General features: G+C 56.6%; 1 protein-coding gene across 4 annotated transcripts in view; it reads left to right on the plus strand.

The window, feature by feature from the left end:
• The window catches only part of KCNAB2 (potassium voltage-gated channel subfamily A regulatory beta subunit 2), an 81,542-nt gene extending 54,922 nt beyond the window's left edge, over positions 1–26,620 (plus strand). For 2 of the 4 annotated variants that reach the window (XM_044913858.1, XM_044913857.1), the window contains 13 exons: positions 3,372–3,415; positions 4,191–4,228; positions 11,085–11,164; positions 13,837–13,881; positions 15,590–15,634; positions 16,310–16,353; positions 17,542–17,628; positions 21,356–21,441; positions 23,240–23,360; positions 23,526–23,620; positions 24,536–24,656; positions 25,011–25,099; positions 26,052–26,620. In XM_044913858.1, coding sequence (XP_044769793.1) covers positions 3,372–3,415; positions 4,191–4,228; positions 11,085–11,164; positions 13,837–13,881; positions 15,590–15,634; positions 16,310–16,353; positions 17,542–17,628; positions 21,356–21,441; positions 23,240–23,360; positions 23,526–23,620; positions 24,536–24,656; positions 25,011–25,099; positions 26,052–26,141 — 985 coding nt within the window. In that variant the 3' untranslated portion in view covers positions 26,142–26,620. Of the gene's footprint in view, positions 1–3,371; positions 3,416–4,190; positions 4,229–11,084; positions 11,165–13,836; positions 13,882–15,589; positions 15,635–16,309; positions 16,354–17,541; positions 17,629–18,453; positions 18,499–21,355; positions 21,442–23,239; positions 23,361–23,525; positions 23,621–24,535; positions 24,657–25,010; positions 25,100–26,051 lie in introns of all 4 variants that reach the window. The other 2 variants (XM_044913856.1, XM_044913859.1) reach the window with 2 other exon arrangements.
• Positions 26,621–27,846: the final 1,226 nt, after the last annotated feature.

The raw sequence follows: 27,846 nt of genomic DNA on the forward strand, positions 1-27,846 counted from the left end.
CAATTTAACAGCTGACCAGAAAACACCCTGGCTCCCACATCCATCACACCAGCTCATTAAGGCCACGTTGCTGTCTGTCACAGGCTCAAAGTGTTGTCCTCCACCAGCATGGCTGAACTGAAAGGCCTCGGACTCTTTTTAAAGGACCTGTAATCCCCCGAGTCTGAGGTGCAGTATCAAGGGGCGCGGAGCGATCGGTTCCCTCCTCCGGCAGAGGTTAAACCCATGAATCCTCATTGGCATTTTTCCAGACCACAGGAGAGACATAAGGCAAATCAATGGAGACTAACATTATTTGGGTTTAGGGATTTAGCCAACTCTTTTATCAGTATGTCGACTTTTAATTGGGGGAGAAAAATCTGTCGGAAACGATGTTCGAGTCTTGGGAGTTTCAAGGGGCAACGTGTCCCCAGCCCCTGGTCCAGACGAGGTAGAGATTTGTGGCACTCCCCACCCCCCCGTGAACAGCCGTATTTATGTAGCTTTTAGCCCGGAGACACCCTGTCCCTTCTCATTCCTTCTCCCGAGGCCTGGCAGTGGATGGCAGAACTAATACCGTCATTTTATCGGGGAGACAACTTGAGCGGGGTAATTACGGCATCACGCGGTGTCCTAGTTTCGTTAAATTATTCCTGTGGGCAGTGGGTGGAGAAGCAGCTGGAGAGCCGAACGCCCTGGGTCCCAGCCCATCCTGGTGGACAAGGGGTGGCAGGCACCCCTTACAGCCACAGACCCAGGCGGGCTCTGCCCGGTGTTCTGGGCTCTCGTCTGTCTCTTGCTAAAGCCGCTCGCCCCCCTGAACACGCAGCGCGTTCAGGCATCTGGTTCCACGCTGGTAAAGGGAACTTCAGGAGGACATACCTAAAACTTAGCCATCCACTTCCTGGCCAGGAAACTGCTCCCCGTGGTCACAAGTGGGAGTTAGTTTTGCGGAGTCAGGAGCTCAGCCTCCCTTCCAGCACCTGGGTTTATCGAGACCAGGTGCCCGAGGCCCTGTGAGCGCCCATGCATTGCAAACAGGGTTCTCAGGGTTTTCGTGTCCTGCACATTTCCAGGGAAGGGGTCCACAGCCTTTATCGGTTTCTCAAAGGGGCCTGTGACCCCCAAACAGTTAAGAACCACTGATCAGAATCTTCCATCCCTTTTGCTTTCTTCCCAGACTGCTTGTAAGCAATGCTCTGATTTTCCGCCACAGGTCATTTCTAGCTAGCGTGGGGAAAATTATCTGCACTGTTAAATAGGCCTGGCCCGATGCACGGTCTATGGATGATGCAGGTGTGCCTTTCTTCCTTTTTTTAAAAAAACGACTGTTTAATTCCAGTTTATGTATAGACAACAAAACAAAAATTAACTTTCTGCTTAGAAGCAACATCAATTCAAACATGATTTGAAGGACATAAGAAAACCTTTAAGTCATGTCTTTGACTACTCAGCCCTTAAATTTTGTACATATTATATTTTAACTCTCTCATAGCGAATCTGAAGCTAAATCAGGAATATTCTAAGTATTTTCCCAGAGGCTTATGGACATGCGATAGCATTATGTGCATTTACAACGTGATAACATATCACCTTCCTTTCTGACAACCACAAAAAGTTGCTCCGGGTCAGAACATACGAGCCGTGCTGAGGGCATCATCAGATTACTTCACTGATTTATAGGGGAGAAGAACAGGGGAGACTTCAGTTTTTTAACACAGTAACTCTCAAAGCTCTTTGGTTTGTCCGTGGCTTCTCGCGTGAGGGAAAAGGCAGGGTCAGTCAGTGTTCTGTGATGCCCCAGGCACGTGTTATCTGGTTTCATCCTCGTGGCCAGCCCTGTGAGCCCATTCTGCAGAGGGGCACACTGAGGCAGCAGGGGGTTACATCACACACCCGGGGGCACACAGCCAGGGTTTGAGAGCCTCTGGCTTCAGAGGCTTCAGAGCCTCTACTCGATCTGCTCCCCTCCCTGACAGATACCAGCTGCTATTCTGAACCTATGCAGGGAAAAGCCCAGCACTCTCAGCAGGAACAGTGGGCTGGCAGCTGGGCCGGTTTTGATGGGAAATTGGAGAAGAAACCTGGACATTCTAGAACTACTTTAAATTTGGTGACTCAAACCGTTTACAAGTTTGTTATATCCCCACCCCACCCCCCACGACCGCCTGTGATATGGGCAGGGTCCTGGGGTCTGGGAACCAGGAAACTGAGGCTTCAGAGTGTCCGAGGGAGCCAGGTTTGGGTAGAGAAATGAGGACACAGGGAAAAGCTGGAGCCCTCAGGGAAGGAGGCTGGGGTTCACCCTCTGAGTCTGTCACAACTCTCTGACTTCCCACTGCCTGGCAGGATGTCGCACCCCGGGCTGGTCCCAGGACCGGGTTGCCGGCAGCGGGGTTCCTCAGAGGGTAGTGGACTCCCAGCCTGCCCTGGGCCACTTCACCATGTGAGCAGCTCACGTCCTGTGTCCCCCGTGAATGGGGAAAGGGACACACCATCGTGGTAGGGCGCATGCTTGCGGAGCTGACTGCCTAGGTGGAATCCTGACTTCTCTGCTCCCAGGCAGGTCCCGTGTACTCTTTTTTTTTTTTTTTTAAAGATTTTATTTATTTATTCATGTTAGACAGACAGACAGAGAGAGAGAAACAGAGGGAGAAGCAGGCTCCCAAGGAGCAGGGAGCCCGATGCGGGACTCCATCCCAGGACCCCGGGACCATGACCTGAGCCGAAGGCAGACGCTCAACCATCTGAGCCACCCAGGCGCCTGGTCCCGTGTACTCTTATGTAAAATGGGAATATCGGGAAAAGGAAGGCACCTGACCCACAGAGCTGTGGGAGATCGAAGACATGATGCTTGAGGACCATCCGGCCTGCGGTTGCCCCTGCAGGCCCCCGGCCAGCCTGTGCCAGGACAGACGGGCATCCCAGTCCTCAGCAGGGCCCTGCCACCCTCCATGACCTCCTAAGGACATTAGTGATGACCTGTGGCCCCTTCATATATAGACCTTGGGATCTTCATCTGGCAGGTACCTCAGCAGGCCCGTGATGGCCGTACCACAAGGCCTCCGTCCGCCCATTCCACTACTCTCTTTCGAGGTGGCTCTCCGGGCCCCGCCGTGCTCACCAGCGTGGCCCAGCCACGCAGCCGTGCCCTGGTGTTGGGTATGGCAGGCAGGGGGAACGGACAGTTGGCTCTTTATGCCTAGGAGCATGTGAGCCACAGGCCTCTCTCCAGAGGACCCCTTGCCTTCAGAGTCTCAAAAGATACATTGACTAGAGTGGGGGGTTCAAGCTTGGGGCTGGCCTTTGGGAACAGTTGGGCGGAGGGGGCCATGCCTGGCCGGCAGGTCCTGTCCTAATCACTGAGAACTCACACCAAGTTTGTTTTCCAGGAACTTGGGCAAGTCGGGACTGCGGGTCTCCTGTCTGGGGCTTGGTGAGTATAGGGGCCCCCTTGGTCCAGAGCCACCCAAGGAGGCAGGGGCTTTGGGAGGGCTGAAGGGGCCAGCCCTGGGGGTGAGGGGATGGAAGCAGGATTGGAGGGATGGCAACCAGGAGAGGAATGGGGGAGGGGAGGGGAGTCCCAGGGGCCCTGTGCACACACAGACACCTGCCTCACAACAGAAAATCAGAGAAGCACCCTGGCCCCAGGTGTGTCTGGAGAGCATCTTCTCTCCTTACAAGACTGAGTCCTCATAGAGGGCAGTCAGATTTTGCCCTTTTATCTAGACTTTCCCCAGATGTGAGCTCTGTTCTCAGCATACACTGTCCCTCCACCTCCATGGTACCTACAGTATGCTCCCGACACAGCCCTCAACCCTCAACCCACACACGCACACACACACACACACACACACACGCCCAACAAGTGCGAGGGCATCGCTATCAGACCTGGCCCGTTTTCAAGGAGGCATCCCTCATCCCGCTGCCTAGGGCAGGTCATGAGACTAGGAGCTGATCGGCTTGAGCCCCAACAAGCATTTCAAACACCTGCAGCCCTTCCTGTCCCCCAGTTTGGTGTCCCCAAGAGAGGGAGACATGCCCTGAAGGCCAAGTGTCCCCACATGCCGAGGACGTGCTCACCGCAGAGCAGAGTGGCATGCTGGGCTGTGGCTGCCCCCAGGCCCTGCAGCCTGAGGACGAAGCACCCTGTTGGGGGGGCAAGCTCCCTGGAGAAGTTCTCTGACTTGAGTCCATGTGTCTCCTTCCAGGAACATGGGTGACCTTCGGAGGCCAGATCACCGATGAGGTAAGGCGGGGCTCCCGCAGGCCCCAGGTCCCAGCAAAGGCTAGCCACGGCAGGCACCTGTAGGGTCCACCACATGAACCACGGGCCCATGCTCACGGCGGCCACCGCAGCCTCCCTCATGCCGCTCCTCAAGGGTGCCGTGGCCCTCTGGGGCAGCGGGAAGGGTAAGGGGGGAGCCATGGCAGGGCTAAAAGATGCCAAATCTGGTGCCTGCACTTCGCAGCTGGGTGCCTTGGGGCACCCGTGAGTCCCCAAAAGGCCCAGAAACTCAGGTTCCTCATCTGTACAACGCTTAGTCCCTCGCTAGCCAGGAAAATCCAGGGAGGCCATCGTTTCCAAATCACACAGCCCCGTGTCTTTCTAAACTGCTCCGACAGAGTACCCCCACATGGATATGAAACTTCAGTACGCGTCTGCTGAGGTCATTTAGGATACAGATTCTGCAAATTTTGCTGCAAGCTGAAGGTTCTGAGTCGCTTTACATTTTACCCAGCCCCTAGCTGCTCCTTTCCCATAGCTGTCGTTTACCCTGTGCGTTCGCTGGGGCTCCTCTTTTCACACGCCGGGCGGTGTCGTCAGCGTCTGTGGGCCGGGGTGCACTTCTGGGCAGCGAGTGATTATCTGGGAAGGGAGAGCAGGGACATTTGCTCCAAGAGCTCTGGACATCTGCACACGAAGCTGTCCTCACGTCTGCCCTACTTACTCTCGGAAAGGTTGCATTTAAAAATTAATAAGTGCATTCATCTGAGACCTTGTTAGCTGTGATTGCTCAGTTAGTTTTCAAAGGAAAAGCTTTGCTTCTGTCAAAATCTAAATGTATTTAATTTGTGCTTTTGTCCCTTTTTCCTTTAATGACAGTAGCTGGTTGTAGAACGCCTTGCCCTTGTTCTGAGGTTCTGGCTCTGGACTATCTCAGGAGAAAGGAGTTTTTGAGGTGCAGGAAATTGCTTTGCCTTTAGCCACCAGATTGGTTGCAAGCACTTGGCACAGAAGGTTGGAGCCCCAGAGCCCTTTGTGGTTCACCCAAAATCACTAGTGTCCGACTCACCTGTTTCCCTTTCGCTGTGGGGAGGAATGACTTCATTTCCAAATCGCATTCGCTACCCTATGTGTGATGCCCTTGCGAGAAAGACACAGAGAAGTGGCTGGATGGTAACCATCCACCTTAGGTGATTTTTTTCACCAACAGATCCATTGCACCCAAAGAGTATTGCTTAATGACCCAGTGGTGGCCCTGGTGGCTCCAGCCTCTGCCGTGTCGCCATCATGTAGACAGTGACACGTATGAAGATCCTAGAAGTCATTTCCAGATGACACAAAGCTGGGAGGACAGCAGATACAATAGATGACAGACTCGGGGTTCTCAAAGATCCTGGCAGGTGAAAATGATTGAGCGAAGGAGCAAGCAGAATTTTCGTATTAAATCCTACAGTCAGCGTCCAAAAAAATCAATACGTCAAGGATGAGGGGCCCACCTCACCACGGTTCAGATGAAGAACAGCCACGTTTTATTCTTTAGCTGGCTGCCTACCCTGTCCAAGCCAGCAGGGTTGGAACTATGGGGAATCCAGCACCATCCCGGGACCACAGAGGAACATATGTGCTGCCCCAAAGTGGGGAGGCCACGAGCCGCCTGGGCATTCCAGATGGGTGCCCCATCTGGAACACCAGGTTCCTTGCTAAGCCCGTGTCCAGAGGAAGGTGGGTGGCCTGCCAAGTAATCCAGAAACAGAGTCCTGTTTTTAGGGTTACCTTTTGTGTGCAAGACACCGTGATGCCAGGGAGACACAGAAATGAGGACGGGGTGGATTTAATGTGGCAAAGGGGAGTCCGTGGCAGGACTCCGCAGATGTCCATGAGCAAAGGTCCACAGGCCAAATCCGGCCCCCAGCCTCGTTTTTTTTTCTTTTTCTTTTTCTTTTTTCTTTTTTTTTTTTACTTTTAATTAAATATACGAGACATAAAATTGGCTATTTTCACCATTTTCATTGTGGTAAAAAAATGCATAACGTAAAATTTACCCTATTAACCATTTTTAAGTGTACAGTCCCATGGTATTAAGTATATTCTCTTTGCTGTGCAGCCATCACCACGGTCTGCCTCCAAAAGTTTTCATCACCCCAAACAAAACTCTGTAACCATGAGGGAACAACTCCCCAGCCCCTGGTAACCTCTACTCTGCTCTCTCTCTCTCTATGAATTCCACAACCCTTTTTTTTATAAATAAAGTTTTATTGGCAGGCAGTGATGCCCATTCATTTACATACGGTCTGTGGCTGCTTTTCCATTATAAGTTGCCACAGAGACCATCTGGCCCACAAAGACTAAAGTGTGTAGTCTTGGGTCGTTGCCTGTCCTCTGTCTGCAAATGTCTGTGGGGCTGTGGCCCTGGGGACGGTCCTAGGGGGCCAGGCAGAGCAGAGCCAAGCCCCAGAGGAAGCAGACAGTGTTAGTAAACCTCCGATCACGTGGCCAAATGCTGGAGCTGGCCTGGTCAGAGTCAGGTTTCCAACTTCTAGTCCAGTGTCCTTTTCGTGACCTCACATGGCTGCTCAAGTAAAAAAAAACTCCTGAGAGCATGTGCTCAGAGCAGCCTGGGCATTAGAAATCTAATAAGGACAGTAGCTACAAACCACATTTGTTATGGCACTCAGCCCTCTATCAGCCCAGGGAGGCAGGGGCCATTGCTCCATTTGGAGGAAGCAAAGTGCCCGGCGTCTCACCTGGAGAACCGTGAACGGGGAATGGCACCTCGGCGCCTGCCTCAGAGCCCACAGCCAGCTCCCACCTCGGGGGTGGGATGGATTCCCCTGGCCCCCAAGTAGGAACAGCAGGGAGGAGGCCCACATGTCTTCTAAAGTTCCTCCTGCCTTTGTTTCGGGAACTTTGACATTAGAAAATTCCGAACAGTCTCAAAATAAAGGCTCCGTCAAATCAAGTAGGACGCACCCACAGAGCGCAAGTCTTTAGGGGTCATGTTTTAAATAATGACATGCGGACGGGCCCAGGAGCGAGCATGTGGAAAACAGCGCCGACAGTGGTCTGTATGTGAGGGCTGCAGTCTTGCAGCGAAAAAGCATATATTCACATAGAAAAACCTGAAAGAGGGGGCACCTGGGGGGCTCAGGCAGTTGAGCATCTGACTCTTGATTTGGGCTCAGGTCATGATCTCAGGGTCGTGAGATCAAGCCCCATGTCGGGCTCCGTGCTCAGCCAGGAGTCTGCTTGAGATTCTCTCTCTCCCTCTGCCCCTTCCCCCCACACCCCCACTCATGCTCGCACATGTACACACACACTCTCTCTCCATCCCCCCACCTCTAAAATAAATAAATAAACCTTTAAAGAGAAGCCCGGAAGAGGAATTATACCAAAATCATAGCAAAACAATAAAATAAAAAGCACAGCCCGGAAAATTCCCACCCCTCACTCTCTTTTCTCCCTGGCCTGGCGTAGTTAGCGTCGTGTTTCCGTCTTTCTGCTAAGTGACAGGTGAAATGGGGATGGGTATCCTCTGTGTCAGAGCCTACTGACCTTTCCTGCATGGCAGGCCTCGCGGGGTCGGCCGGGGGAGCCAGCCAAGGACAGTGGCCGCTCAGCTCACGCCTGCTGAGCACTGCCATCCCTGCTGTGGGCTGCTCTCTTTCTGGAGAAGGGGACAGACCGTATGCACATCTTATCTCCCAGGGCTAGACGTGTCCGGTGGCTGCATTAACAAACTGCCACCATCTGTGTGGTTTTAGAACTAGAGAAATTTATTTTCTCACAGGCCTGGAGGTCAGAAGTCCAAAATCAGGATCACAGAGCTGAAACCAAGGTGTCAGCAGGGTCGCGCTCCCAGTGGAACTTCTGGGGAAGGAGAGTGGGATTCTTCCACGCCTCCTCCAGCTTCTGGCCACTTCGCTCCAGTGTCTGCCTCCGTGGTCACGTTCCTACTCCTCTGTGTCACATCTCTCTCTGCCTCCCTCCTATAAGGACACCTGTGGTGGCATTCAGGGTCCACCTGATAATCCAGGATCATCTCCCATCTCAAGACCCTTCATGTTATCACATCTACAAAGACCCTTTTTCTACCCAAGAAACCATTCAGAGGTTCCAGGAGCCATTATTTAATCAAACACAGAGAAAGGAGGACTGGGATGCAGGCTCCCATTTCAGGGAAGGCGGAAGCAAGAGTGAGCCATGTGATGATTCAGAGAGAGAGCATTCCAGGTCAAAGGTACAGGACTGGACCCAGCCTCCAAGAGGCCACAGGAGGAGCCCCAGGTTGAGAGATGGGGGCAGAGGTGAGGAAGCAGATCTGGTGGGGACCTTGGCTTTGACCACTTGTGACATAGAAGCCAGAGAGGATATTTGACCTGACTTCACTCAAAAGGCTCACTCTCACTGCTCCACTGAGGTTAGGCTGTCCCCCAAGGATGAGGGGTGCTTCTCAAATTGGAATGTATGCACGAGTTCCCTGGAAATCCAGTTAACGTGTAGCTTCTGATGGGCCCGGCCTGGGGCAGAGCCCGGGATTAGGCACAGCGGACGCTGATGCTGCTGGTCCGTGGACCACACTTTGCTCCAGGTGGGGTGATGGGGGCAAGGACAGAAGCAGAGAGAGTTAGGGGCTACCACAGAAACCCAGCTGAGGGCATTCTGGCTTGGACCAAGTGGGTGCTCATGCCTGGCAAACTCCTAACCACCCTCCAAACCCAGCCCTGGTAATGCTCACACACACTACAACGTGGATGAACCCTAAAGGCCTCACGTTAAATTCATTAAGTCAGCCAGTCACAGAAAGACAAATACCGTATGACGCCACCCCGGTGCGGTAACAAGGGAGTCAAAATTCTAGAAACGGAGAACAGATGGGTGGGCACCAGGGGCTGGGGGAGGGAGGAGTGCAAAGTTGGTGTTTCATGGGGACCAAGTTTCTGTTTGGGAAGATGGAGAGGTTCTGGAGACAGGCACCGTGATGGTTGCACAGCGTGAATGTCCTAACGCCACAGAAATGCACACCTAAAAATGGTTAAAATGGTCAGTTTTGTGTTATGCATGGTTTACCACAATTTTTAAAAAGAATGAAGAAGATCTCCATGAACGAATATGGGTTGATTTCTAAGATGTAGTGTAAGTGGGAAGAGCAAAGCCCAGATGAACACCTAGAGCATGCTGTTCTCCAGGTAAGCAAGATGGGCGTATAAGAAGATACACAGGGTCTGAAACGTGAAGATAATAAAAGCCCTCGTACTGAGTCACCTCCGCCCAGAACCCTTCCCAGGAGGCAGCACGTACCCCTAAATCGTCTGTATAACCTGGCTAGGGGCCCAGCACGGGGTGCTCTCCTGGGCAGAGCTCAGGGGCTTGGTGAGACACATCCCTGAAAAGTCAGGTTGAAGACAGAGATGAACCGGTGAAGGAGCCTGGGGTGCCTGGAGCATTGGAGAGGGAAAAAGGAGCCCCGGGGTGGGCACAGGAGGAGGAAGAGCCTCCCAGGAGGGGGCATGGATGCATCTGATTCATGATACACTTGGAGGAGGGTGCATGGATGCGTCTGATACATGGTTACACTTGAGCTCCAGTGGAGCCAACCAGCCCTGCAGATGGATCCAGAAAATTCCTCCACCAGTGGCCTTTCTTCCCCCTGGGCTTTCTGACTGAAATGACAGCTGCTAACTAATGGGGGTTAGCTTTGGCCTGCTCAGTATCAGAAATCTTTGGGGTTCATTGCCAGCATTTGAAAATCGGGAGATCCAAATACCCTGGATCCCTGGCTTCTCTTGAAAAATCAAAAGATGTAGCCACGCTGAGCTTCCTTCCCAGGGGTAACGATTGAGTGTCGGTCCCCCCATCCCCGTGGTCCCCACTGGCCACCAGCCTCACTCTCCACACCTGCCTGGCCCATGGGGCTTCTGAGTTTGGTATTGAGAGAATCTCCACGAAGCCAAACATGGCTGGCTTTTCGTCCCACAGTTTTTTGAGGGTTGTTAAGTATGACTCACCCCACTCTGGGTAGCTAGGGAGGGAGGCTTAGCACTCTGAGCTGAGCTTTGAGAAGTGAAGAGCGGGGGAGTTTGCATCTGTGACTCTCGAAGGGGCACCTGCACCGTCCAGAGGACCAGCAGAGACCTCTGCTGCATCTTGGAGGGGCTGTTCATGGCAGGGGGCGCTTCCTCCGGCTGCTCGATCCTCACCCCCACTACCAGTGGGTCATTGCTGGTGGAGCGCAAACTCATCCTTAGAGCAGCCTGGAAGCGCCCGGCTAGTTCAGTCGGTAGAGCATGAGACTCTTAGAGCAGCCTGGGGAGCAAAGTCTGGTGGAAGGCATGTGCCGATTGGGCACCATTCATCAGCCTCTGCCTGCCAGGCAGTGGAGAAGCGCCTGCCGCGGCCAGAGTGCTCGCTGAGGATGGCAGTTTCTCTATCTGCAAACAATAATCATATCGTCCTCGTCCTCCTCCTCGTGTGGCTGCTGGGAAGGAATCGGGGACATACGGCTGCAGGACACCTCCTAGCCATAGCTTTAAGGAGGGACTCATTCTGCCAGGATCTATCCCACTCCTGTTGGGGGCTGTGTTCAACCCAGTATAGAGGCTAAGCTTTGTGATGACCCAACAGATGGGGTCCCTGCTCGCATCAAACTCACAGCCCAGAGGCTCTTCCTTCATTCATTTTGTCTTCTTTCCTCCCTGTGGGTCAGCTCCGGAGGGCTGCCTCCACGTCTGTCCCATGGCAGCAGAGGACAAGGGGAGCCCCAGGGTGCAGGGCCTGGACAGGCAGGAGGCGCCCCAGGCCACGAGATTACGCCCTGGAGCCTCCCCCTGGCCTGGCAGGGCTGTGCCGCCCACAAACAGCTCTGGTTTTCTCATTTCAGATGGCAGAGCAGCTAATGACCTTGGCCTATGACAATGGCATCAACCTCTTCGATACTGCAGAAGTGTACGCGGCGGGCAAGTACGTGTCTTTTCTCGTGGGACGATGTGGTTCAGGCCATGGCTTCCCTGGGAAGAACCAGAGCTGCAGCTGCTCCGGTCCTTGGTCCCAAGCGTCCACAAATGTGCCTCGCACTCTGCCTGCTTTTTTAAACTCTGAATGGCTTTAGAAGGTGTTGTTTTCATGGGGCCAAAATTGCAGGACACTTGGACGCTGGCCACTTGCTAAACTCCCCCGTGTGCCCGAGCACCAAGTTGACCCCAGTCCCTCCCGTGCCTCAGATGCTGTGCTGGGCAAGAGCCGGATCAGGCTGCGGTCCCAGGCTCTCCCGCGTGTCTGACATTCTCACGTCTTAATGGTACCGTTCCCCTGCAGGGAACGCAGGGCCTCCCGAGCTGCGGAGAGCTGAGTCTGGCCAGCCGAGCGCTGTAGGAAGCACTTCCCATCTTGGCAGTGAACTTCCCTCCTCAATTATGTAAAAGCCCTCTTCAGCCAAGGCTGCTGGCTTCAATTTTAAAGACTAGCTGTAATCAAATCATCCACTCTCCTGCATCGGGTTTCCAAAAGTCAGCTTTTGTTTGTGAAGTCATCTGTTGGCTCTCTGTTCGTCCTCCCTCCGGTCCCTCCTGCCTGGGGCGAGCCAAGTTCCCATCAGCTGGCTTGGCTGCAGCCTGGCTGGCTGTGCACCATGGCCTCGGGGCCGGCACCTGCCTCGAAGGCTCTGGGTTTTTACCTGCAGCTTGCGATGGGGCCCGGAGCACTGAGAATCGGGAAGCCAGCCGGGCCTTTTCTTAAGTCCCGTCACAGGGTCTGAGGACCTGACAGCTCTGGGGACCTCCACCGGGAGCCCCAAATTTCCTCCAGTCCCTATCGGCAGCCCTCTGCCCCTCCTCATGCTACAGCCCCCTCCCAAGCGCTCCATACTGGGAGCCCCTTCCCATCAAAATGAAATGCTTTCCAGACAGATGAACTAAAGCCAGAAGGTCAGAGGTGGAAAAGCCCAATGCACATGCCCAGCCCACGGGCGTTCCCAGGCCTCAGCACCCCAGCCCGTTCCCTGGCCCTGCTCCTGCCTCGGTTTTGCCGCCCGGGAGAACATGCAGCAGGCAACCCTGTACAGCCTCCTCTGGCCCCAGACGGCCCAGCCCGTGTGCACAGCCCTGCACAGTCCACACTCTGTGTGCCCGTCTTCACTTCCCCCTGATTAACTGGACCCCCAGGACTGGCATATCAGTACTAGGCAGCCTCGCCAGCAGCTTCCCATGGGGTGTTGATCCCCCTGGAGCCCATGGCCCTCATCCCGCCCTCCACTCCTCCTTGGGCCCCTGCGGCTCCTTCTCAGTCCAGCCCGGAGCTAGACCTGCCTACTCACCCCCAGCAATGCCTCGGTGCTAGCAGTCATCCACAGGGGAGGCTGGACACTGTGTACCAAGGGACGGGCAGGGAGGAGCTCTGGGCAGGGGGCTGCGGGGCACCTCCAGTGGCCGGCGGGCCAGGCACCGTGCCTCTTGCTCACCAGAGTGCCAAGGGCATATTCTGGGGAGCCCCCTGCTTCTTATGCTGATGCTAATCTGGGCACTTACCAGAGAGCCGCAGGATTTCTGTGCCCCCCCGCCCCCCAGCAGATGTCAGGCTTACCAAATTCAGGGCCAGAGGAATTCATAGCCACAAGCAACAGGCTGTGGTTAGCTGATTGTCTACAACTCCCCAGGACCACTGCTTGCTTTTCTCCCTTCCTCCTTTCCTGATCTTTTTGTCCCACAAATGAGGGACCAAGGAATAAAAGGAAGAGGCCCAGGGCTGAGTGAATTTCTGTACATCTTGACCATAAATGAAGAGCATTCAGAATGTATGCTGAACAGCTTGCAAATTAGAGCCCATTATTTCTGAGTGGATGACTCAGGCACTTTTATAATTGGAATGTAGCACTGGGTATGGATCATTCTCCGTCTGTTGTTTTTGCTCAGAAACATTTTGCTACAAGCAGAAAGTTCTTAAAAGTTAATCCAGCACTGCAGTGCCAAGCAAGGCTGGAACAGCCCGCCCATGACCCCGGCTAGCCTGAGTTTGGTGCAGGGCCAGAGCAACGCCAAAAAGAACAGAGAGCAGTCAGCATGGCATCTGTCTCTCTATTGTTCAAAAGCAAGAAACGAGAGAGACGCATGTACCCACACACGTGAATGCACACACACACACACGCACGCACGCACGCACCCATGCACGCACTCTGCTGGAAATTCAGCCCCTGGCCCTGAATACATGTTGATTGTCTCTGAAAAGAGAGAATGCACTTGATGAATAATTTACCTTTTAGAAAAAAATTCTCTGGAAACTTCGCCCATGTAACATTGCCAAACATTTTCCCCGGTGAGTTTCCAGCAGGCCAGGGAAATAGGATGCTGCTGGCCTTGCCAAGCAGGACATCAGCTCCTCCCTTCTCTGCGAGAGCTGGAGTCACTTCTGCTGAGACAGGCCCCCAAAGGGGCACCACCCACGGCCACCTTCATGGGAAATGACAGCCTCTTGCAAGCTCTCTCCTGCCTGAGCCAAGATGAGCATCATTAACAGGCTGGCCCTCCGGCCTTAGTGGCATTTTCACAGAGGGGACCAAGTGACCAACTGTCATGGGAGGGCGAGGTTTAATATTTCTGTCATGTTGTAATGAAATGCCCACGTCTTGGTCTTTTTTGCAGGGCTGAAGTGGTATTAGGAAACATCATCAAGAAGAAGGGATGGAGGTAATTAGCCTGTTCTCTCTGGGTCAGTGTCCAGGGTGCACACAGGGAAGAGCCTGGGGAAGGCCGGAGGGAGGGAAGAGGGCACCGAGAGGGGCGACCGCACATGCCGGGTCGTGGGCAAGCATTGGCTCGGGTCCCGTTGACATTCTTGCCTCTTTAGCAGGGGAGTGCTCAGGGATGGCCAGTCCTTCGAAAGCCGGGAAGGCTCAGAATTTTTCTCACCAGGAAGGGGAGAATGTTCCAGAGTAGAGGCAGCCCTGTGCCCCCTCCAGGGGGAGAGAGTATTCACACTCTGACCTCCACCTCTGGTCCAGCAGGGATTCAGAGGGCCGGGGTCCCGGGTTGCACACTGACATGTGTTAGGCCAAAAAAGATCTGGACGTGAGGACTTCCCAGGTGGCCTGGGGAAAGCAGAGGGCGTAGCTGCTCAAGAGAGGGACACTCCTTCTCTGCGCTTGGAATCCACCCATTCTCACTGTCCCTGCCTGGAAAGGGACCACTGTCTGAGCTCCCTGGCAGGACTGTTCTGGGGCTCAGGGGCCCGAGTCTGTAAGACACCTGCCCAGCTCAAGGCTGGACATCACACTCATCCGGGGAGGGGCAGCCCTGTGACTGGTCACCACAGCCCCCCCACCGTGTCCCCCACCCACCCCCAAGCAGCTCAGAAGCCTGAGGTCCCTTGTCAGGCAGGGTTCCCACCTTCCTTGGGACAGACTGGACTGGGCACTTGCCCACACTTTGGGACCCCTTAGGGCCCACGGGTATTTTCAGGAACAACAAAAGCAGTTGTAAAGCTGGGCCCACCCCCCACCCCTCAGCCTCTGGGCACAGATGAATGACACCCCTCTTCTTGCCCCAACAAAGTTGTTTGTTTCTTCTTGGCTCTAATTCATCACAACAAATTCCTTCTCACTCCATAATCAAAGGAAATTGCACATATTACTGAGTGCCCTGATTATGTCTTACGCGAATACACAGGTCAACACCACCACCACCACACCCCCCCCCCCCCCCCCCCCGGCCCCGCCCGGAGATGAAGCTCAAGGGGAAATACAGCTTCTGGGCTTTGAGAAGCTGTTTCCAGAGCAGCCTCCCTGCCCCCACGGGAGGAAAGCACATTGGCACCCCTCCCCCCTCCTTTGGGAAGGGTCTCCGTCAGAGGTGGCCTGCGGGGGCCACCCATCCTGCCAGGACCAGACAGGTGTCAGCACTTGGCTTTCATCCATTCCTTTCCCTCCAGGCTCTGTATCACCCAAATCCCAATTCCCTCTCACCCAGGGTCCTGCCCCACCCAACTGTCCCTCCCTCAGTGTCCCCCCCAAGGCTGTGCCACACACCCCTTTCTGAAAGCCTGTCTCTGGCCTGTAGGGCCAGACTGCTGGGCCCCCTCGCCTCCTTCCATCCTCAACAGAGCCCCTCCGTCCGCGGCAGCCCCTCCTCTCCACCTCCTGGGAGTGTGCTCCCTGCACCCACTCCCTCCCAGACAAAACCCACTGGAGCCAGGGTGGGGCGGGGAGGTGGTCCATGACTGGTCTCGGGGCTCGACGGGGAGGGGCTCGCACCACCACAAACATCGAATGATCCAGAGGTATCCGTTTCACACCCCATGCTCCCAGATGAGAAGGGTGCTCAGGACCCTCTGTGAAAGCTGAAGACACCCCCCCACCACGGCCACGCCCAGTAACACTCCTTCTCTTCTGTTCTGCAGACGGTCCAGCCTGGTCATCACCACCAAGATCTTCTGGGGAGGAAAGTAGGTGCAGCGGCAGGCGATGCTCCCGGCTGGGGTCGGGATTCAGGGGGCTCCTGGGGGCGTGTGTGCAGCCGTCTGCCCTGGCTGATGCCCATCCCTATTGATATCACCTTCCAGGATAGCAGCTTTGGCTGAGTTGCCTTTTACTCAAACCTTGTTTGGTTTTTATTTTTACTTTCCTGGGTTTGTTATTTTTTCTGATTACAAAGGTAACATCCTAAAAATTCTGGAAAACACAGAAATTTCACGAACTGGCTAAACCATTCCACCCTCCCTGGACACAGACCATCCCTGCCAGTTTCCAGGGGTCTGGCCCCACATTCTCTCTAGGGCTTGACAAAATCAGCTTCATAGGAATTCTAAATATGATTCATTCTTAATTTAAAAAAATCCAAGGGAAACAGAAGGACAAATTGAAATGCAGACCACCCCCCACCCGCCTATGGCCACCACCCCCCCGCCTATGGCCACCCCCCTCCTCCCTCAGGATAGGGAAACAGTGGCCCTTCTCCCAGCCTGCATGAGCATATCCTTGTAGCCTGTGGTTTATCCCCCAAGTGGAATCAGACTGCACGCGGCATGCACTGACCTACTTTTTTTTGCCTAACATTGCATCATAAACATTTTCCCCAAAACCGCTTGCAACATCACACATGCCGTTGTCCTGTTTTTCAGAGCGGAGACAGAGAGGGGCCTTTCCAGGAAGCACATCATAGAAGGTGAGAGGGGAGCTCTGGCCCTGCACAGCCCCCCACACCCACGGCATCCTTATGCAGATGCATGAGTGAAGAAAGCCAAGTGCCCTCGCCCCACCACTGATGCACCCCGTGCTCTGGTCCGACCCTCCCCTTCCACCCAGGCTCCAGGGCATGAGAGCAGGGCCCCTGGTGCCCTCAGATGGGCAGTGTTGTCTCAGGGAAGGCAAGACGGGCCTGGGTTGCAACTGGGGCCGGGCCCTATGCTGACTGGGGATCCTGAGCAAGGGACCTCACTTCCCCAAGCCCCTGTGGCAACATCTGTAAAATGAGTGTGGGAAGAGTACCCACCTCTGGGGCTTTGGGGAATCGGGAAGAACCCAGGAGGTGTTGCATGTCAGAGAGAGCTGGGCACTCCACACACAGGAGTGTTGAGAGAGAGAGAGAGAGGGAGAGAGAGGGAGAGGGTCTGGCTTATCCTATGATTATATTGTCTTCGTGCTTTTTCCATCTGTGCTCATTTTCATCAAGGTAATACACTCACTCCTTTAAAAATCAAATGATTAGGGGCGCCTGGGTGGCTCAGTTGGTGAAGCATCTGCCTTTGGCTCAGGTCATGATCCCAGGATCCTGGGGTTGAGTCCTACAGCATCGGGCTCCCTGCTCTGCCGGGAGTCTGCTTCTCCCTCTGCCCTCCCCCTGCTTGTGCGCTCCCTCTCTCTCTCTCAAAATAAATATATAAATAAACTCTTCAAAAAAAAATTAAATGATTAGGAGGCTTTGCTGCCCACCCCCAGCCCCAGCACTTGACTCTGCAGCTCCGTTCTGACTGTTGCTAAGTGCTCATTGGTGATTTGTGCCTTTGGGGCAGGGACATAGATGCGGTTCCCCCTCCGTGCGGGATTACCTATCTCGCCCTGTCCCCACCTGGGCCACCAGGGGGCCTAGGAAGTCACCCCTTCATTCAGTCACTGAACGTCTGGCCTACGGACACCACCACCACCCGCTTTGGGGTGTGGGCCCCCTTCAGTCCTGGCTTTTCTTCATCTCAGGTGGGGCACGTGCCCACATGTATCCCCACACAGTCCGACAGCTCCTGGGGCCATGGGCCTCGTCTCTCTCTTCTCTTGCTCCCTGAGCCTCCGGTGCCCGGGTGAGGGCCCGGGAATGTCTGTGCCGATGGTGACGGTCCCCTCTGCCACCTCCCCCCAGGTCTGAAGGCCTCCCTGGAGCGGCTGCAGTTGGAGTACGTGGACGTGGTGTTTGCCAACCGCCCAGACCCCAACACGCCCATGGAAGGTAGGTTCTCTCTGACGTCTGCTGCCCCCAGGCCCCACGGGGCACCCAGGCCGCTGCTCACAGGTGGCCGGCGGGGGGAGCAGGGGCGGTGGGGGTGAGCTCAGCCTGGGGGGGGGTCCTCACCGCCCACAGGTGCGCCCTAGTGCCTCCAGGCCGACGCCCGCCCCATCCTGGCTTTGGGTCCGCGCCTGCTCCCAGCCTGGTTCCACGCCCCCTCCTGGGTTTAGAACTGTGTGGAATGTTCTCTCCTCTCAGCTGTTAATATTTTGTAGCTAAATGAAGTCACGAGACCGCTCTTTGCAACTGCTGTGTTCTTTCCAATCACATTCCCGTTCTGCGGGGAGGCTTCAGGGGTCTTTTGCTCTGGGGGATAAATTGTTACTTAGAGGAGAAAAAAAAAATGTGCAGTGCTTTGGAAAACAGTTTTGGTTTCTTTGGCGCTTATTTATTCTTCCCACTCCCGCGATCTCCGCCCCTCCAACACCCCCCCACCCCCCAACTTCCTGCTTCAGACTCTCATTTGTGCTTTGCTGCTTCAGGGATTTGGAAAATTAAGTTGTGTTCAAGTTATTTTTTCTTCATTTGTTTATCTATCTATCTATCTATCTATCTATATATATACCGTGCACATGTGCGTGTATATATATGTGTATGTGGTGTGTGTGGTTGATTTGGGGTTTTTTTGTTTTTGTTTTTGTTTTTTAACAAAACAAGTACCTTGTGAAGGAGATTTGTGCTTTCTTCCCCTGCCCTCTGTCATACCGCGCCTCTCCGTGTTCCCACAGCTATAAACTCTGGTCTCTTTAAATCTTTCTTTATCACCAGGGGACCCATTTAGTTCCTCCAAGTCAAGGACATTCATCATAGAAGGTACACAGTACCCTTAGCCCGACTATTGACTCCTGTGTCCAAGCTGCATTTTATGAGACAGTGGTTTTATTTACACCACTCTCTTACCCCCAAGACAAACTTCTCCATAAAATGCATAAAGGAAAAATAAGCGCCCTATGAGAACATCTTGCAAGTGAGGGAAAAGCAAAGCGGTGTGGAGCCCCGGCCCCCGCCCCTGCCTGGCCCGCCTGTCATTTCATCCCTCCCGCCCCCCCATGCATGACCCCCCCCCCCCCCCCCGCCTTGCACTGCCGTGATCCTCCGGGGGAGGGGGGCAGCTGTCTGGCTGTCTGCCAGGGCTCCTCTTGATTTGGGGATGCTGTGATCAGCGCCTGAAACCTTGACCCTGGATGGTCTGGGAGAGGGTTGGGGAGACCAGGGGCCCCCAGGAGCGAACACCAGGGACCCCAGAACATGTGGCTTCCAACAAGTCTTAACTTCATAGGGCATGTTTGCGAAGCTCCAGCCTCAAGCAGAAGCAAAACCCACCAGTGGCAAGCTGCCCCATCAGGGCACGCTGGCTCCTCCGTGAGCATGGCGGCCACAGTGGGGCTCACGCCCCCTGGACAGGCTGGGCCACCTGCCACTCTCACCCCTTGCCATGCAGCCTGACCCCTCCATCGAAACGGAGTCATTTGCCTCCTTGAACAATACCTACGTGAGCTGGCAAAACTCTGAGACGTGGAGTAGCTTCTGGCTGTGCTTGGTCTCTGCCTGCCCCTAAGCTAAGGGCCTCCCCAGGACCCCACATCGAGGGCAGGCCACAGTCTCCCCGGGGGCCAGGCTGCATCCCACAGAGGACGGGCTCCTGCCCACCAACTGGCACGGCCGCCTGCCCCCTCCCATGTATTATTTCTGACGGGGCAGTAGGTACTGTGGGTCCTGGCAGCAGCTAGACGGATTTGGTCCCGCTTCTGCTCAACAGCATTAAATACTGAGGTGAAAGACAGCTGTCCCTAGTTGTCCCTGTTCCTGGGGCCGCCAACGTGGGCGTGGGCAGAAGCACAGAGCACCGTGCTCCCGTGTGTGGGCTGCACCGCCCACCGGCCGCTGCCCAAGGACCCCTTCTCACTCAGGCCAGCCTCCGGCTCTCACGGGCTCCCGCCCCGGTGGCCCCCAGGGGACTCCCCTCTCTGCATGGAAGGGGTGGTGCAGTGCATCATGTCCTGTCCCTCATTTCCCCCGGTCAGGAGAGAGCCGGGCTCCAGGGATTGAGAGCCAGCCATGCTGGTGGATGGGATGCTGCATGGTCACCAGGGGCCCCTCAAGGTGTTGTAAAGAACGTGACAAAGACAGCGGGCCAGGAGCCTGAGCCCGGGCTTGGATGTGGGCAGATCTCTTCCTGGGGCCCTCAAGCCTTCCGACAGGGGCGGTCTCCTTCGCACTGAGTGGTGTCGGGGGTCCCTGGGGGTCGGGGGTCCGGGCTTCCCTGCCAGCCCTCCTCCTGAGGAGAGGCAGAGAGGAGCCCAGTCCCTGATCGTGGAAGGAAGGAGAGGGCGGGGTTGGCCTGCAGGCCTGGAAGCGGACCTGGGCGAACCCGCTGACATGAGGACCCCAGAAGCCCCAGCTACCTTAGCTTTCTACTGAAAGCGGGGACCTCAGCCGAAGGGGCACTCAGGGACCCAGGATGGGTGGGAAGTGACACCCCAAAACAGAGATGCTGCTCTCTGCGGGAGAAAGTGCCCGAGGGCTGGTGCCATTCTGAGGGGGAGCTTTGTGAACAGAGCCTGCCTTCTCCTTCCTTCCTCCGGCTCTCCCACCTCCTGCCGTCTTCAGGGACCCCAGCACCTGCCCCATCTCGGCAGCAGATGAGGAGCAAGCCACCTGGGGAGAGATGGGACTTCCAGGGGTCAAGGTTGCTGCTTCGTTTCCAGACACACTTGTTCTTCGGCCCTACTTCCCGCCCTGCCTTTGGCAGTGGGACTTGCAAGCACTGTATGGGATCAGTGAGGAATCTGATGAGGTCCCCTTCCCCCTCTCCCCCGCAAAGCTAAGAGACAGCTCGAACTTTTTCAATCGGAGGCCAAGTCTGTTTTAAAAACCACAACGTCCCCGTGGACTGAAACCGCCTGGCATGGGAGCGGTAGGAAGGCTGTAACCGGCAGATTTCTATTTCTCAAAGACTTTTTTGAGTCCTGGGAAGAATCTGTCGTGTCGCGGGGGTGAGGGTCCCTTGCCTGATACCGAGCTGGTTTGAGAACCTGGGGTAGATACAAACGGGGCTTTCCGTGTCCACTTCCGGCTCTGGGGGACACCAGGGGAGCTCCACTCCGCAGCCCCCACCCTCTGGGAGCGTCCAGGGCCCCGCCCTGACCTTTGTCCGGACATGGTGATGCCACTGTGACCTGGCCGTTCAATCTCAGATCCCAGTGCCAATCTGGCATAGCCCAAAAAGGCAGTCAGCTGTGTTGACTTCCTGTTGCCTTTTGCCAATCTGATTCTTCCCCCAAACTAGAGAACCCGCACCCCGCCTTCGACAGTCCAAAACCACATTCTCTGATCTCACCTCTCCCTCATCTCTCCAATCTGCCATAGAGATGCCACAGTCCATCTAGAACCCATTTTTCAAAGATCCTTTACAAAGACTTGTAACTATTTGGGGAAATGGTTTTCAAGACCAGCTTCTTGGATTGTGGTTCACTTTTTTTCCTGTGGTCCCTGAAAGCCCCTGCCACACCCGACTTTGGAGCCAGGAAGTACACTGCTTGCAAGACACCTTTGCAGCTCACCCCTTCCTCCTGGCGCCCCACCTGTATTTGCAGAATGTCCTCAGCCTGGGCCCCACGCCCCCGGTCACCTCCCCCCCAACCTGCGCTTTCCCCTTCTCTCCCAACAGAGACGGTGCGCGCCATGACCCACGTCATTAACCAGGGGATGGCCATGTACTGGGGCACGTCGCGCTGGAGCTCCATGGAGATCATGGTACGGCGGTGACCTCTCCACATGCGTGTGTCCGTGGGGCATGGGCTCCCAGCCCCATTCTAGGGATGAACGTCCAGGACTCTGGCAGATCCGGTGTCACTGGTCCCAATGGCATGGGTAGCTGGGTCCTACAGCAAAGGACAGTTTGGTGACATGTGGCAGCTACCTCCGCAGGCAGGGCTCTTAACTTGACTCCCAGGGACACCGGGATGTGGGGAACAAGACCACAAGGATGACCTAGCACCCCCCAGGAGGCTGTTCTGAGGACTGTCAGAACAGGTGCGAAGCTCTCAGTAGAAGAGCTGGGGCTCAGCTAGCGCTCGGCAGCAGTAACTCACAGCCACTTGCCCTGAGCTTTTGTGATGCTCCAGTTGCCATTAGATTTGAGGGCTCGTGTGGACTAACTCCCATTTAATCCTCACAACACCAGCACCCTACAAGGTAAGTGTTGCTGTCAGCCTGTTTTTCCGACGTGAGTGTTGAGGCACAGAGAGGTTAAGTAATACACCCGAGGACCCATGCTGAGGTCAGTCTCCAGCTCTGCAGCTCTGGGCCTGGGCTGCCTCAGAATGTGAGCTGCTGGTGGGAGCCCGGCTTCCATCTCATAATCCCTGACGGTTCCCCTCACCCACACTTTCAGGAAAGCATCCCCTCCCCTGTCCCTTCCCTCCAAGGAGCCATCAGAGACAGAGGGCTGCAGATGTTTCTTGATATTTCTGGGTATCCCAGAAGGGGCAGCAGGGTGGCTGACCCCCCCTACCCTCAGAGGCAGGCAGCTGGGAGCCCAGGGGGTTAGAGAGCAGAGGTCTGGGGACCAGGTCTTCCCAGGACTGTCTCCAAAGGCTGACCTTTCACCCCTGCTTCCAGGCCCCCTCCCAGCCTCAGCCCTTCCCATGCCCTTCCTCCCAGAATTCCCCACATCCTGGTGTCCCTGGGAGGGGGTTTCTCCTCTGGTGAGTCCCAGATTTCTGCTTCATCAAAAATACTAAGCAGAATTTCCAAGTTCAACACAATTCTAGAAGGCTGCGATTTTAATCTGCCTTTGGCATTTGCAGCATTAATGAGCATTTGGCATTTTTCTGAAGCTGCCTCGAGCCAGCACAGAGCTCACCGAGGTGTCAGTGTCTTATCCCCATTTTACAGATGCAGTAGCTGTGTCTCAAACCAAAGGGGAAAGGGCCTCTCAGGCTGGCTGGCAGGGCCTCCCCAGGAGTCTGTCTGGAGACATCAGCCCTGGCTCACACCCATCCGGTGGGAGTGGAGGGAGAGTCAAGGCCTTGAGCTCCAAGTCCCAGAAATGGGCTGATGCCGGCCACTCTCCCCTCTGGCATAGCATTTCCTGCCACTGCCACCATCATCCCGGGGCTGGGGCCCTGGAACTGTGATCCTGATAAAAAACAGTAACAGCATAGCGGGCAGGCACTGTCCTGAAGGCTGTGAACAACGTTGGCTCATTGGATCCTCAGCGACAGATGGGGAAACTGAGGCAGAGAGGGGCGAGCTCCTTGTCCAAGGCCACCCGGCCAATAAGTGCCAGAACCCAAGTCTCACTATTGAGTTGTGCATTCCCCCCATGCCTTCAGCTGTGGGGTTCCCCCTCTTCCCAGCAGAGGGGGTGGGGGGACAGACTGTTTCCCAGGAAAGCCGTGAATCCCCCCCGGGGAAGGAGGGTGGGGAGAGAGCAGGTGGGCCAGCTGTTTCCTGGGGATGCCTTTGTGTCTCCTGCCCCCTGCTGCCCAGGCGGTCCCCAGACCCACTGACGGACCGGTACCATCCATGGCCCTATTTGCACCCGTAGGAGGCCTACTCCGTGGCCCGGCAGTTCAACCTGATCCCGCCCATCTGCGAGCAGGCCGAGTACCACATGTTCCAGCGCGAGAAGGTGGAGGTACAGCTGCCCGAGCTCTTCCACAAGATAGGTGGGCTCCCCCGCCCGGCCCCGCCCCTTCCCGCCTCTTTCCCTCGCCCCGCCCCCTCCTCTCTCCATGGCTCCGCCCCGCCCCTCTTCCCTCTAGCCCCGCCCCCTCGCCCCCGCCCCTCTCCCGGAACCCTGGGCCTGACCTCGCCTGGTTTTCCTCCCCCAGGAGTGGGTGCCATGACCTGGTCCCCTCTGGCCTGCGGCATCGTTTCCGGAAAGTACGACAGTGGCATCCCGCCCTACTCGAGAGCCTCCCTGAAGGTGAAGGAGCGGCCAGGCTGGGAGGAGGGGACGGGCAGGCGACAGGCATTTTGGACTGACGGGGCTTTGGGTCCGCCGTCGGGGCACTGAGGGGGCGGATCGAGGGCAGGGGAACCTGGAGCCCCTGCTGACCAGATCCCACCTCTGGAAAGGCTGCCGTCTTCACGGGATGCGCCCCAGCTGAAAAAGCCCTTCCACTCCCTCGCCACCCCCCACCTCAGTTCAACCTTCACAGCCTGGGCTGGGTCCACCTGTGCTATTTGGGATGGCCCCTGCTGCGGACAGATACCCCCCTGCACATTCTGTGGCCCATCCCCGAGACCTCTGGGCTGAGGGCTGCAGAGCTGCTTCATTCAGCACTCAGGGGTGATCTCCTGGGACGAGTGCCCCCCAACATAGACACATCTCTGCAGTGGGGATGCAGGAGGATCTCCAAAATGCAGGGGAGGAGGGGCAGGCAGAGAAAGGCCAACCCAGGTCAGGGCAGATCCAGCCCCAGAGCCCCCCCGCCTCGGGTTCGAGGGCAGGATGGCCTGTCCCACCCACTCCTGCCCAATCCACAGCAGGGTCAGGGAGTTCCCTGGAAGGCATTGCAATCCCAGGGTGGGGGCAGGTGAAACCACAACTCCCCCAGAGCTTGGGGAAGGGGTCCTCAGGGCCAACAGCCAAAGCATTCCTTCCCAGGCTGCCAGGCTGCTCGTCCTGGCTCAGGGCCCCAGCCTCAGCGACCCCACAGGCTTCGGGCTTCACGTTCAACAGGCCCCGTCCTTCCAACTGCCCAGCTCTGTTCTACGGGGGACGAGGTTGGGCAGGGAGTGTGGACGCTGCCTTGGCACAGCTCACAGCCGTCTGCACACAGAGGTCCAGGTGACCTGCCCTCACCTGGGGGCTGTGCTCTGCATCCCCCACATCCAGGGCTACCAGTGGCTGAGGGACAAGATCCTGAGTGAGGAGGGCCGGCGCCAGCAGGCCAAGCTGAAGGAGCTGCAGGCCATCGCCGAGCGGCTGGGCTGCACCCTCCCCCAGCTAGCCATAGGTAACAGGACCTGGGGGGTAGGGTTGGCCATTGTCCCTGGGGCGGCCGCCTCCATTAGCCAGCCATAGATAATGGGTCCCGACATTCACGGGGAGAGAAGGGTGGGGGGTCGTCCCTGAGCACGGGGACCACCTCTCTCCCCTGGAAGCAGTTGGTACCAGGGCTCTCCCAGAACCCTGTCCAGCCCCCTCCCCGGCAAAGCCCCCATCCAACATGCTGGACCCTCCTGGGCACCCTCACCCCCACGACCGAGAGGCTGGATCTCTGAGGCACAGTTAGGGACAGGGCAGAACCAGGAAGGGCCCCTGCACTGGGTGTGGTGTGTGTCCCTCACCTCTGGTCTTCCTGCCCCAGCCTGGTGCCTGAGGAACGAGGGAGTCAGCTCCGTGCTCCTGGGGGCTTCCAGTGCAGACCAGCTAATGGAGAACATCGGAGCAATACAGGCGAGTTGGGGAGGGGGCTGCTGGATGTGTCCCCCCAGCCCTTGGGCCGAACTCAGGGTCACAGTCAGTCATTCGTCCAGCCCATGTTTTTGGGCACCTGCGATGTGCCAGGCACGGTTCTAAGTGTCTGGGCTGCAGCAGAGATCCCCCAGAAGCCCTGCTCTGGAAGAGCAGTGAGCACTGAATGCAAGACATGAGGAAGTTAGAATCCGAGGGTGAAAGGCCCTCGAGCAAGGGCAGGCTTAGGGTCAGGTTAGGTGGGTGCACAAGGGAGGCGGCGCCGTGGGCCCAGGCTGAGGGGGCTCATGGGGTAGGCTTGTTGAGTGAGTAACAAGTGAGCAAAGTCTCCGGAGGTGCGGAGTGGGACCTGCAGACACCTGGAGGACACCCGTCCAGGAGCAGAGGGGACACAGGTGGTACCAGTGGGCGTGGCCTGGAGCAGAGGGGGCGGGGCAGTGCCCGGGACACTAGGGACTTTGGTGGTTGTTGAGTGAGACAGGAGCCCCCTGAGAGCTGAGGAGGGGCCCGATCCCCACCTACATTTTAAAAGGATCCCTCTCTCCCCAGCTGCTGAGCGGAGAAAAGTCTTTAGGGAACAGGAGGGGGTGCAGGGAGATCCGCGGGGAAGTGACAGCAGACCCCCTCAGAGAGGGTTGGATCCTGGGTGTTCAGGAAGGGGTGTCTGGCCCTGGAATCTGTATTTTGTGCCTTCTAGATGGTTCTAGAGCATTCTGGAGCTTGAGGCGCAGAGCTAAACCCCAGGCAGGCTTCCTCTCTGCCCCAGACCTTCTGGAACACAGAAGCAGCATAGCCAGCTGATGCTCCGGCTAGAAGCGTGATGTGATGAGGCAGGACAAGCCAGTGGTGTCTGGAAGATGGTCACCCAGCCTCCTCCGAAGGCCAGGCCAGTCTTGTTGGTGGGATTCTGATTAGCTCTTGTCCTCACACACAGGTCCTTCCGAAACTGTCGTCTTCCATTATCCATGAGATTGATAGTATTTTGGGCAATAAACCCTACAGCAAAAAGGACTACAGATCCTAAGAAGCCCCCGGCCGCTTGCCCGGACACTTTCCGTTTCCCTCCTAGTCTCTCTTGTTCGCTCGCTTAAGCTGTTTTGAAGCCATGTCAGGGGTGTGGTTTGCATCAAAAAGAAAACATCACAGCGAGATGTCGTCGGGGAAAAGATCTCAAAAGTTGCTGCAAGACACCATTCGCTGCTTCGCGGGACCGAACTCAGATCTGTGCCGGGGAGACCGCGTTGACGGGGCAGGATGTTGGAGCCGTCCCCTCTGAGCCCACCTGCAGCCTCTGCTCGCCCTCCAGGAAGAAAGCACCACGGCTGCTCCCGGCCTCGGCCCTTCCCAGAGACGCCTCCAGTTCAGGCCAGGCCGAGACCCAGTTGGGTCCTGGGGGCAGCAGGGCTAGCCTCTCCTCTGCTGAGGACCCCCACCTGGTGTCAGGGGTGGGAAAGAGGAAACCAGGCCTGGCTCTTCCCGTGGCCCCCTCTGCTGGGAGTCCCCCACACCCTCCCTCTTGCCAAGGGGTGGGGCCCATGATGGGCCTGACTCCAGATTCATTCTGCACCCTCTTCAGCACCACCACCTGCCCCCACAGGTCTCTCAGGGGCCTTCTGAGCTGTCCCTTGACCCCCACTCCACCCCCCCTTGCTGGCAGGGGCCGAGATCCAGGAGGATTCACTATCAAGTGGGGCCCACAGGAAGTTCGGGGGTCTAACCGAGCTCATAGCCCTGCCAACTTCCTCCCTGCACACAGTTGATGAGCCCCTTGCCCAGTGCAGCCCTGAGCGCTGGGGAGGGGCCTGAAGAGCAGGCTCCAGCCCAGGTCCCTCCAGGCCCCCACCTTCCCTCCTGACCAGGTGCTCTGTCCACCGCCCCTCTGTCCTGGCCGCAGAAGGCCCTGAGGTCGCCCATACGTAGCTCGACTGTGGCTGCCGACCACGTGCAGGGAGCACACCTCTGCTCTGCCTGGGTAGTGGCTTCGGATCTGCAGAGAGACCACACTTAGGCCCTCCAGGGAGGGCGGGTCCCTGGGGCTTTCTGTGCTGCATGCCCAGGGGCTGGAGGGCCTGAACATCTAGCAGGAGCCCCCACAATCGAGGAAAAGCCCCCAGGAGCCTCTCCCTGGAGCAGTGCCTTCTTCAAGGCCTCCGATCCGGTCGGGGTGAGGACCCCTGTGTTAGGGTGCTAAGTCTGGGTCCCCAGAGCTTCTTCCCTGGGCAGACAGGCAGCAGTACCACCCCCGGACCTCTACACACAGCCTGGGAAGAGGTCAGGATGGCTGGAGTTAGTCATTCCCTGCCGTGCACCTGCCCCAGGCTAGGAAGATGGAGGAGGGGAGGGGGCCTGCAGCCAGGAGTCCCGGCCCCCACTGTCCTGAGGTTTCGGCCTCTGCTGGCTATGTGGGGGCCGGGCCAGAGCCCACACTGTAGGACAGCTGTGTGCCCCCAGTCAGGGCGGCCCCCACCCCAACACCCCCCACACCCTCACCCCACCCTCACTACAGCAGGGCACAGCCAGGCTTTGCCCTTCAGACAAGCTGTTGTTGGAGGGGCTGCTCCCTGCCATTCTCAGAAGGCCTGCTGGCCCGTCCTGGCTGGGCCGAGGCCTGGGAAAGCCACACAGGCAAGGGGGGAGGCGGGGGCGGGGGTGGACAACTTCCATTCCCGACATTTATGCTGACCCTGGAGTCTAGAACCCTCCCTCCTCCTCCCCGACCAGGCCCCTGG

The sequence above is a fragment of the Neomonachus schauinslandi genome, chromosome 4 (genome assembly GCF_002201575.2).
Source record: "Neomonachus schauinslandi chromosome 4, ASM220157v2, whole genome shotgun sequence".
Lineage (NCBI taxonomy): Eukaryota > Metazoa > Chordata > Mammalia > Carnivora > Phocidae > Neomonachus > Neomonachus schauinslandi.